Raw genomic sequence first — 12,507 nt, 5'->3', positions numbered from 1 at the left:
CGTGGCATTTAAATGTAATGATTTACTTCTTAAAGTCACACATAACTACTAAAACCAGAAGACCTACTTTCTAACCATATGATAACTATGTTGTATTTTTACAAGGGCTCCACTTAATTTACTATAAATTATATTTACTATGGAATCATTTATTTGATTACAATAAGAGTATTCAATGATTACCGACTGACAATTTTCCCGTTTTATGCTTTCAGGAATGAAAAGTTAGTGAGTCATCATGAATCGGGCAAACGAGAGCTCCTCAAAAGAGTTCATACTACTTGGCTTCTCAGACAAGCCCTGGCTACAAACGCCCCTTTTGGTGCTCCTATTAACATCATACGCAACCACCATCTTTGGCAATGTGTCCATCATGATGGTGTGCATTCTGGATCCCAAGCTTCACACTCCCATGTATTTCTTTCTCACAAACCTCTCCATATTAGATCTCTGTTACACCACGAGCACCGTCCCTCATATGTTGAAAAACATTTGTCAGAACAAAAAGACCATCAGTTATGGTGGCTGTGTGGCCCAGCTCATCATCTTCCTGGCTCTGGGTGCTACGGAGTGTCTCCTCCTGGCTGTTATGTCCTTTGACAGATACGTGGCCATTTGCAGACCCCTCCGCTACGTAGTCATCATGAACCCCTGGTTCTGCTTCAAGATGATAGCCTTCTCCTGGCTCACTGGCTTCAGCAACTCAGTGTTGCAGTCCTCCTTGACCCTTAACATGCCTCGCTGTGGTCATCAGGAAGTGGACCACTTTTTCTGTGAGGTTCCTGCCCTTCTCAAGCTGTCATGTGCTGACACAAAGCCTATTGTCTCCGAGCTCTTTTTCTTCAGTGTGTTAATTCTGCTAATTCCAGTGACATTGATCCTCATCTCCTATGGCTTCATAGCTCAAGCAGTATTGAGAATCAGGTCAGCCGAAGGACGGCGAAAAGCTTTCGGAACGTGTGGGTCTCACATGGTTGTGGTCTCTCTCTTTTTTGGAACAGGCATTTACATGTATCTACAACCACCTTCTTCCACTTCTAAGGACTGGGGAAAGATGGTTTCCCTTTTCTATGGGATATTCACACCCATGTTGAACCCTCTCATCTATAGCCTTAGAAATAAAGATATGAAAGAGGCCTTCAAGAGGATGATGTCAATAATCTTTTTCTATAAGAAATGAGAATTGCTCCACTGTCATGAGACCCTTCTGAGTTTGTCCTTATCCTTGAAAATGTTAATAATGTTTGATCTGATTTTCCTGTTGTTCATGCTCTTATGATATCATTGAATCGTACCAATGGTTAAAAAATTCTTTTTCTGTTCAGGAAGCAATGCTGAGATTGTACGATTACTCTTCTAAATTCAAAACACTTTTGCTTTCCAGAGTTCCCCCAAAGCACTCTGTTCCTTGAAGCCATATTATGGTAAAATTTCCTCCTATCCATGTCAGACTAGTCATGTCATGAATGTTTTACCTTCTCACTTATATACTATCCTGTCTACCAGCTAGTTAGGGGTTTCCACATCTTTATAATTATATAACCAGTGAGCCAAAGCCTAAAATACTCCCGGCACGGATGTCCACAATCACTTTGCATCCTCACAACCCATGAAAAAAAATCCATCACATGCCCCTTCCAGAACTGTTCTAAGCATGTAGTCTGTCTCAAACATAACTGGCTTTAAACCAGCTAAGTGTGTGCATCTTATACTAGAAACTTGAAATATCAATTGGGTTTTACTTCCAACTATTTTTTTTTGTCTTTTTTTTTGCTATTTCTTGGGCCGCTCCCGCGGCATATGGAGGTTCCCAGGCTAGGGGTTGAATCGGAGCTGTAGCCACCGGCCTATGCCAGAGCCACAGCAACGTGGGATCCGAGCCACGTCTGCAACCTACACCACAGCTCACAGCAACGCCGTATCGCTAACCCATTGAGCAAGGGCAGGGACCGAACCCGCAACCTCATGGTTCCTAGTCGGATTCGTTAACCACTGCGCCACGACGGGAACTCCACCAACTATTTTAATTCATTCTTTACTCCCCATTGTTAGCATTTCTCCTTTTTTTCCTTCATTTCTTAAATCTTTACTCATCCAAAATTCCACCCCAGGCTTGCTGGAACTTCTCTGAATTATAAAATAAATTATTCATAGAAATGTTAATAGGAATCATTTTTCTCATATTGATCTGAATTAATTTTTATTTGGATAGTCACTAGATAAATATTTATTGATCACTAGATAACACTAGACCAGAAAAAAAATCACAGTTCCTCTACTAAAAAAAAAATTCTAGTTCCTAAAGAAAATGACCCTTAAACTCAGACACTTAAATATTTATTTGCAATTACTAATATAAGAACATAGATGAGGAAATATTTTAGGCAGCAGAGAAAGGATTACAAAAGTAAGCTTTTCAGAAATTATAGGTAATTGTAAGTAGTTAAGACAGAGAGTGCAAAACACATACAAAAATAGTCTGGAGATGATAACTGAAAAGTTTAGCATTTATCCAATAAGCAAAGTAGGGAAGGTAGAAGCAGCAGTAGAAAATAACTACAACGCAAGTACAGAATATGGTTCCTATGTCATAATAATGATTTACAAAATGTAACACTTCAGAGACATGGGAAAGGGAATGACTTCAAATATATGGCATTTAAAAAGCTGATTTTCTCAACAAAAATAATAAGAAACTCAAGACCCTAAATTAAATAAAACAATTATATCTCTAATTTGGGTGCCTTTTAAAATTTCCAAACCTGTATGTATGGCTTTGCCATCTCTTGACTATGTGATAAGCATTTCAGATTTAACACATCGGAAAGCTGACACCTGCTCTCCTTTTGCCACGAAGGCCTCTTCTAAAGCTTGCTGTTTTAATGAATGGATTCACCTGCTAGTTACATTTGCAAATCATATCTTACACCATCATGCCTTAATTTTTCACACCAAAACCATTACCAAGACATATCAATCATTCCTCTTTTTTACCTCCCATCTCTCCAATTCCTCTCCATCTTCACACTTCTGATACCATCATCTTTTACCTAAACCTACCTTATTGCCCAAGCTATCTTATCTTTATGCACCTACATTTTATTAAAAGCAAACAGTTTTATGAAAAAGAACTCATCCTTAAATTTATTATATTTACATTTCACCATTGTTGGCATATTAGCTTATTCCTTTTTTTGTCAATGAAGGTTTAATTTTTTTTATATGCATTATATCCTTAGAATATACCAGGGTTCTGGAATTCCCACTGTGGTACAGTGGGTTAATGATCAGGCTTGTCTCTGTGGAGGCACCTGTTCGATCCCCAGGCAGGCACAGTGGGTTAAGGATCTGGTGATGACACCGCCGCAGTGTAGGTTGCAACTCTGGCTCAGATTCAATCCCCAGCATGGGAACTTTCATATTCCATGGGTGTGGCTAATAAACAAATAAATAAATATTTTAAAAACACTTTAAAAAGGAATATATCAGGATTCTTAAATTATCATTAAAATTGCTGCAAAGTGAATTTCACCATGCAGATACATTAAAATACATTTAACTATTTCCTTGTTTTGATCATTATAAATGCTACTGCAAAGAAGTCTGCACTTACAAATCTATGTCCATATGTCAACTTATATTTTTGAAATGGTATAACTCAGTCAAATCATAAATTTCTGAGAAGACCTAAGAGTTAATACAAATTGCCAAGCTTCCCTGAAGAAATTTTATAGCATTACACATTCCCACCACCACTATATAGAGTAAATGAGACTATTTGTTTCATGAGCTTTTGCTAACTCTGCTAATTTTCATTGTTTGAGGCATTTGTCAATGATAGCAGAAAAATTACCAAATTCTTATTTGTTTTATTTCCCTGAGTATTTGGAAATAGTACATTTCTCATACTTATTATAAACTAGATTTGTTCATGGGTATTTGATTTTCTCTCTCCTTCTATGCAGATGGTAGATTTGCACTTTCCTGTCCTATTGAACGTAGGCCTGACTTTTTAAACTTGCTCTGTCGATTAAGTGCGAGCAGAAACAGATATGATGTGGGTCACATCTTGACAATGTCTTTAAGATCTAGTCCACACTGTCATAATCTTTCCCAATGTCAGCTGAAAGAAGCAAAGTTACAAGGAGAGTTAATGTGTCTGAATCCTGGATTGAAGACAATATGGGGTAGAACTCCAAATTTTGATAGGAAATTAGCATGAATGAGAAATAAAACTTAATTATTTAAAGTCACTGAGGTTTTTGATGCTCTTATTACTTACATTCATTATGAGTTACTTATAATGTAACTTATCCTAACTGACAACATAAACTGGTACCAGTAGTGGGGTCCTGATGTTAAGGGAAAAAAGTTAAATAGGAGACATTGGCATAAAGGTCACATGGCAGATGGTGAGGGCATTGATATTAAAACTTGGAACCAAGTGATCCATATTACATAGTAAGAAACTGTTTGATAAAAGTATCAGCTGCAATAATTTTGAAGGCAGATAAGGAGCCCAAGATTGTAAATCTAGGTGAAGAAATTGAAAAACAGTATGTGTTATGTTACTATTGGATATACTTGACAAGATATTACCAAAAAAAGTAAATCTGGAAAACAATACCTGTTTTCAAGTGAATATAAAATAGTGAGACTCTAAATATTCAAGCACTTGATGGGTTAGAAAGGGGAAAAAGCTTTCTTAGTTCCAGACAGTAATAAATAAAATTAAGAATATTCTACACACAACCAAATACTCAACATTTTGATCATTTTATTTGCAAATAAAAACTTCAGAGATGCCACTTTACACCCATTAGATAGTGTATAATTTAAAAAGGGGGTAGGGAGAGTTCCCATCATGGCTCAGCAGTTAATGAACCTGACTAGTATCCATGAGGACACGGGTTCAGTGGGTTAAGGATCCGGCATTGCTGTGAGCTGTGGTTGTAGGTCACAGACATGGCTCATCGCTGTGTCTGTGGCGCAGGTCAGCAGCTACAGCTCTGATTTGACTGCTGGCCTGGGAACCTCCATGTGTTGTGGGTGTGGCCCCAAAAAAGACAAAAAAAAAAAGACAGGCAATAACAAGCATAAGTGAGGTTGTAAAGGAACTGGAACTCTCACGACCTGTTTTTGAGAATATGGAATTGTAAAGGTACTTTGGAAAACAATTGATGATACTTCTCTTTTTTTTCTTTTTTTTCCAAGTTCCCCAATTCATTATTTTTTTTCCTACTGTACAGCATGGTAGGAAAAAAACTGGGTATACTGAGTTACACATACATGTATACATTCTTTTTTCTCACATTATCATACTTCATCATAGGTAACTAGAAATAGTTCCCAGTGCTACACAGCAGGATCTCATTGCTAATTCATTCCAAAGGCAATAGGATGCATCTATTAACCTCAAACTCCCAGTCCATCCCACTCCCTCCCTCTCCCCTAGGCAATGACAAGTCTATTCTCGAAATCCCTGATTTTATTTTCTGTGGAAAGGTTCATCTGTGCCATATATTAGATTCCAGATATAAGTGATAGCATATGGTATTTGTCTTTCTCTTTCTGACTGACTTCACTCAGGATGAGAGTCTCTAGTTCCATCCATGTTGCTGCAAATGGCATTATTTCATTCTTTTTTATGGATGAGTAGTATTCCATTGGGTATATATACCACATCTTCCTAATCCAATCATCTGTGGATGGACATTTGAGTTGTTTCCATGTCTTGGCTATTGTGAATAGAGCTGCAATGAACATGAGGGTGTATGTGTTTTTTTAAGGAAAGTTTTGTCTGGATATATGCCCAAGAGTGAGATTGCTGGGTCATGTGGTAGTTCTATGTATAGTTTTCTGAGATACCGCCATACTGTTCTCCATAGTGGCTGTACCAGCTTACATTCCCACAAACAGTGCAGGAGGGTTCCCTTTTCTCCATACCCCCTCCAGCATTTGGTATTTGTGGACTTATTAATGATGGCCAGTCTGACATCTCACGGTAGATTTGATTTGCATTTCTCTAATAATCAGGGAGGTTGAACATTTTTTCATATGCTTGTTGGCCATCTGTATATCTTCCTTGGAGAAATGTCTATTCAGGTCTTTTGCCCATTTTTCCATTGGGTTGTTGGCTTTTTTGCTGTTGAGTTGTATAAGTTGCATAAGTTTTTCTCAGTGGGCATATGTTTTCAGTTTTCCTGGGTATACACCTAGGAATAGGATTGTTAGATCACATAGTAACTCTATGTTTAATCTTTGAGAAATATCATAAGATCTAACAATCCTATTCCTAGATGTATACCCAGGAAAACTGAAAACATATGCTCACTGAGAAAAATTTATGCATAAATGTTCATAGATTTATTATTCAAAATAATACTCCAAAGTAGAAATAACTCAAATGTCCAGCTATTGATGGATTTGCTAACAAAAAAAAGCATATATATATATATATATATATCCACACAGTAAAATATCTGGCAACTAAAATAAATGAAGTATTGATATATGCTACAACCTGGGTGAACCCTGAAAACATTATGCTAAGTGAAAGAAACCCAGTTACAAAAGATCACATATAGTATAAGGTGAAGACAGAGAGAAAGAAAGGTTAGTGGTTACCTAAGGCAGAGAGGGTTAGGGGGAAGTAAGAGAAATGACTACTAATGAGCATCAGATTTCTTTTGGAACTGATGAAAATGTTCTCAAATTGTGGTGAAAATTGTACAATGCTGAATATACAAAAAAGCTTAAATATACACTTTTTAAAAGTGAATTTTATGCCATGTTTATTACATCTCAGTAAAACTTTTTTGTAAAAAAAAAATAAAGACATACTTTGAGCAACAGAGGCCAATTAAAATATAATCTCTAATAATTAGAATTGATTTAAGAATGCAGCAACTGTAACGGTTATTAAACTTTCTGGGTGGATTAAATATACATGTATCTATTGTATCCTTTCAGTTGAAACAAATGATTGAAGAAAAAGAGAATAAGGGGAAGATGAAAAGTGAATAAGCCTATCCCATCAAAGATTGATAGACTCAAGAAATTCACAGATAGACATATAGAGAGAGTGATGTCTTGTCAGTTGTTGATGTGGCCCTTGGAACATGCAGTAGATTAAGATAAGACTGATAAGCTAAATTTTAGAGAGAGTTATACTACCAAATACAACACAAATCTGAATTAAAGAAGCTTCTGACTGTTTGAGACTTAACTTAACCCTTGGACTCCCAAATTTCATTAAGGAGGAAGGAATTTGAAAAGGCTTACACATTCTTTATTGCTCTTCAGACATAAACACTGAAAATAATGGAACTCCAAAAGGGTAGAAGCCAAGAGTTATGAATACAATGGACTGTGGAACTACTTCTAATGAGTGGAATGTGGAAAAATTACCAACTCACAGTTGGAGCTCTTCACAACAACTGCCCCGTGGTTTTCTGAATTTCTAGCGACCTATAACTAAATTTTCCTTTTTCTGTTAGGGAGTGTTTGTATTAGTCATCTTCTTTCAGATCTCCTGAATACATTTTGAGCATGTGAAGGACAGAGACAGCTTGTCTATTTAATTCACAGATTTCTGAGCTAAGAGAATTCAAGTGTAGACCTACTGAAGAGATTGGGAGAATTGACCTTGTAATGAGAAAGAGGCAGATGTGCTTTGTGTGTAGGAAGAAAATAAATGAAATATTTTGTGACTATAAGGCATACAGTGGTAGTCTTTAAAGCTAAGCACAAATATTTAGCTTTCTCATTCCTTCTGGGCATAGGGTAGGATTACATATATCCATGTCTAATTTAGTTTAGTCATAGGGTTTGTGGACTTACCCTATGATATTTATCTGGTCCCTAAATGCAAAGTGGGATAGATACACTTAGAAGCTGGAAGAACTTCATCATGGATACCCTAATGGAGTAAGAGCCAAGGGGGAAAATCCATAAAACCGCCCCTAATCAGCCATGCTCAAAAGCAATACTGTATCCTGCAGAAAATGCATAGATTAGCTCAGACTTCAAAACATAAAGAACGGAGAATCAATGGATTACGGTTCCCTTCTACAAAACCCAGAGGTACTAAGGCAGATAAAAGTGCATTACCTTAAACTTAATAAATGGTTGCCCTATTTGTAGCTGTGTATCATTTGTAGAATCTTAACCAGAAAAGATTAACAGAGGCTCTGGCATGTAGTTGATCTAGCAAACATATCATTCTTCAATCCCCATTAGTACAGAGAATCAAAAGAAATTTACATTTATTATTATTCTATGTAATATTGCTACATTTTTAAAAAGCCATTTATCTGTGATAATAGACTGAAATGCAGTTTCTCTAATTATGATTCTTTGAAAAGCAGTTATAAATAATAATAAAAGTAATATATTATTAATTTTACATTAAATATTATTCATGCCTATGTGAGGATAAAAGTCTTGTACATGAAGTTCTACACATATATTTTTGTATATATTTTTTTTAAACCTGTGTATAAGTGGACCTTGCAGTTCAAACTTAAGTTGCCCAAGAGTCAACTGTAGTTCTTTCCCAGTGAATGCATGCTAACCTTAGACTTCGATGTTTTAATTTACATGCTGTGACTTTGCATGATATGGTTTTTAACTTGAAAATCTCTAGCAGGTTTAGTCCAAACACATTCATCACAAAAATCAGTGAACAATACAAATACTATTTTTTCATATATATACCATCAGTGGGCTCAGTATTTGACCCTGAGACCATTTAAAAGAATGAGATCTGGAGTTCCTGTCATGGCTCAGGGGTTAAGGAACCCGACTAGCATCCATGAGGACGCGGGTTCGATCTCTGGCCTAGCTCAGTGGGTTAAGGATCCAGCATTCCGGTGAGCTGTTGTGCAGGTCGCAGATGCGGCTTGGATCTGGCATTGCTGTGGCTGTGGCTGTGGCTGGCAGCTACAGCTCAGGTTTGACCCCCTAGCTTGGGAATTTCCATATGCCACACGTGCGGCCCTATGAAGACCAAAAAAAAAAAAAAAGAAAGAAAAAAAAAAGAATGAGATCTACATTTCATTTAGACTTGTACTCTCCTGATTAAACAATTCCAAACTTATTTTTTATGGTTTATATTTCATGACTATTATTTTCAACCTAATTTTATAATTTGTGATCCATCCATGTGCCACCATTATGCTACTAGTATAGTTGGGAACAGAGTTCACATATTTCCTCTCTGGACCCAATGACCAATTAAACTTGAGAGACTCTCATATCCCTAGGGCTAAAAGAGCACACATTGTATGAAAGGTAAGCCCTTTATTTAAAGGTACAACTCTCTCTCCAGGACTATCGATGTTGCTGATAGCGATAAAATCAGCTTCTCATTGTATTAGATCTGGTGAGAAGAGCCAGTGTCAATCAAAAACACCCTGATGACTGAAGACAATATCTAAAATACACTTTTACCTCATCATATGGACTTTTTTCATATGTTTTGGATGCAATGAGGTCATATGCTAATTTTATTCTCAATCTGTGGGCAAAATGAAGCTGAAAAAGAATTTCACAAGGCTTGAAAACTCAAAAAGTTATTGTACTTTTTCCCCTGTTTTTGGACTAAACTTTCTTTAAAACATGGCACAAAGAATTATATAGACATCTCTTTGACACTAGGAAAAAAAGGTGAGTGATGTCTACTGAAGAGAATTATGTTATTACCATGAGTGAGAAGGGTCTCTTAAGATCATTTCATATCCCTGCCTCTGGGTTGCATCATATTAAATAACCAGAGAGTTCAATTTTTTTCCTGGGATTCTTGAAATAAATGTCAAGTGTTTTCAGTGATTCCAAAAGTCCTTGTTGCCATTTCACTCTTTGAATGAATATTTGTCCACAATATCACCATACATAAAAAGAGTCAGTGAGAATTTTTTACAGAAAAAAAAAAAAAGAATTAGGGGTATGTAAGGATTCTTTTGATTAATAGAGTTTATATAAATAGGAAAAGAGTAATGATGCCAGTGGATGAAAACATCTTTTTCAAAGAGTGGGTTCATTTTTCTGATAATGTAAAGGAATCGGTGGAATGAGTTGACACTAATGCCATTCTGTTCAGTGGGAAAGAGTAGAAGATGTGCAAAAAAATAGAAACAGGAAAAAAAACAGCTGCTGAGTAGTGTTCTTATCTCTCCTCTCATGCCCGTCAGGCAAGTCAATATCTCCTAACCCCCACTGACTTGACTATCATTTACTGGAAAACTATATTCTTAGTATCGTGCTAGAAACAAAGAAAAAATACATGCATATGTAATCATTTCATAGTATAATATTATAAAATTATAATAAGCTTTGACATCACCAATATTAATTTGGTTGTTATTTCACATACATAGTAGGTTAGAAAATGATACATTATTACTAATAACTACTGCTAATGATTAATGTTTTTGATGCTATTCATGATAACAAGCTCACATTCATTGAATTCTTACTAGGTTTCCAGAACTATCCTAAGTTCAGATGTATTCGCACTGCCCCATTAGAGCTATACAATAATTACCTCTTATTATCAAGACGGAAATTTTGAATTTTGAACACAAGGATGTTCACCAACTTGCCCAGGATCATATAGCTCAGATATAAAATGCTCAAAGAGTCTAGCTGCAGAGGCTCTGAAGAGATAACTTTTAAAGGTGATTTTTTTTTAACATTACCTGATGAATAGACAAGGCAATATTTCATTGTTTTGATTTGTATTTCTTCAATGATAAGAAAGTTGCATATCTTTTCTATTTTCACTTTTGCTTCATACATTTTATCTTCCCCAACCTGCTTATTTATATCAATTGTTCTCTTTTTCTTGAATTTTTGGTCTTTTCTCATAACTACCCAGTATAATTATTCATATTTTAATATGTTAATCATTTTTGCCATAAACTGTCTTTTTCATCTTAAAATTATCCTTTATTAGTGTACATAAACTTTTTTCATGTAAAACTTTAAAATTTACATGTATACACAAATAAGTCAAATCTTATATCCTTTTCCATTTTTCAACTGAAAGTGTATATTTGGTATTTACCAAGTAATAATGTTTATCTGTAGCTAAAAAAAGTAAAATCAAAACTACATATAATAAAAAAAGCTACAAATCTTAGAACAATCTCTAATCATTCTCATATAGACATCCCATGGTAAAGTCATAGCTCATATACCAAGGTTACTTGGGAAAAAAGTATTCCACTTTGTTATAAAATATGATGATCCTTATTTTATCTTCTTTCTCAAGTCAATCTAGGAACACTCTCTATTTTTATGCTTATAAATTCAAATGGAGTAAGTCTAATCAATGACCTTGCACTTAAACATGCGAAAGAAACTTAGGTGGTTTTGGGTCATATGACTAAAAAACTGATAACTTCCACAGACCGAAGACAATCAACTTTATTTGATTTTTGGTTCTCGTTTTCCCTGATAATCACTGTTGTGCCCTCTTCTTGTGCTGTCTATATTTTTAGGTGGAACTGAGGTAAATATAAGAAAAGAATGGTCTTTAAACCCTGGCTTTCGGTCCTGGCCTCAAGATGAGAATGCAAATTATTTATTCTCACTGAGTGGCAGAGCCAATAAAATATAGATAATACCTATTTATGAGGATTTGGATTAGAATTAGAATTATTTCAGACACTAAGCAGTGTCTGTCACATGTTAGTCAAGCAACAACTAGTAGTTTTACAATTTTCAGCAAGGTCCTTGGTGAGGAAGGGACATGTCACCTGTGACCATCACTATAAACCTCAAGCAAGCCATAATTTTATCACCATGAAATAAAGCATCTAGTACCCATGATAGCTCTTTGTGCGAATGGATGTTCAGACATGTCATTTAGGAGGAAGAGGCAACTCAAAAAATCCCAAGAACATACTACTAAAACAAGCAGAATTTCTTTAATCAACTTCAGATTTAGAAGATATCCTTATAAGATCGATGTTACTCAGCATTTTAGCTTGAATTAAAAATTACTGGATTATCACTTATGATGGAGCATGATAATGTGAGAAAATAGAATGTGTACTATGTGTAGTATGTGTAACTGGGTCACCATGCTGTACAGGAGAAAAAAAAATGTATTGGGGAAATAGCAATTTAAAAAAAAGAATAGTCATTATCACCAGAAAAAAAAAACCTATTGGATTAAAAGAAGTATTTATTATCAAATGATTATTAAGGTAATAATTTGAAGGTAAGACAAGGGAGAGAGAAGAATTGAAATGTATTGAGCACTTACAAATGTCCATGTTAAGTTTACATTCTTGGCATTTAAATGTTCCCATCATGGCTCAGTGGAAAAGAAACTGACTAGTATCCATGAGGATGCTGGCTTTGCTCAGTGGGTTAAGGATTTGGCATTGCCATGATCTGTGGTATAGGTTGCAGATGTGGCTGGGATCTGGCATTGTTCTGGTTGTGGCGTAGGCTGGCAGCTACAGCTCTGATTAGACCCCTAGCCTGGGAACTTCC

General features: G+C 35.7%; 1 protein-coding gene across 1 annotated transcript; it reads left to right on the top strand.

The window, feature by feature from the left end:
- Nucleotides 1-213: 213 nt before the first annotated feature.
- Nucleotides 214-1,279, top strand: LOC125136368 (putative olfactory receptor 2B3). The gene has a single exon (XM_047797133.1). It carries the CDS (start codon nt 239-241, stop codon nt 1,178-1,180), a length of 942 nt encoding a protein of 313 aa, XP_047653089.1. The 5' UTR covers nt 214-238; the 3' UTR covers nt 1,181-1,279.
- The last annotated feature ends 11,228 nt before the right edge of the window (nt 1,280-12,507 follow it).

This window comes from Phacochoerus africanus, chromosome 9 (assembly GCF_016906955.1).
Source record: "Phacochoerus africanus isolate WHEZ1 chromosome 9, ROS_Pafr_v1, whole genome shotgun sequence".
Classification (NCBI taxonomy): domain Eukaryota; kingdom Metazoa; phylum Chordata; class Mammalia; order Artiodactyla; family Suidae; genus Phacochoerus; species Phacochoerus africanus.
Note: the sequence above shows the minus strand (reverse complement) of the source record. Positions and strands in the feature narration are given on the sequence as shown.

Excerpts from the sequence above, each read along its gene's own strand:
- LOC125136368 (XM_047797133.1), top strand. The coding sequence starts at position 239 with ATGAATCGGGCAAACGAGAGCTCCTCAAAAGAGTTCATACTACTTGGC.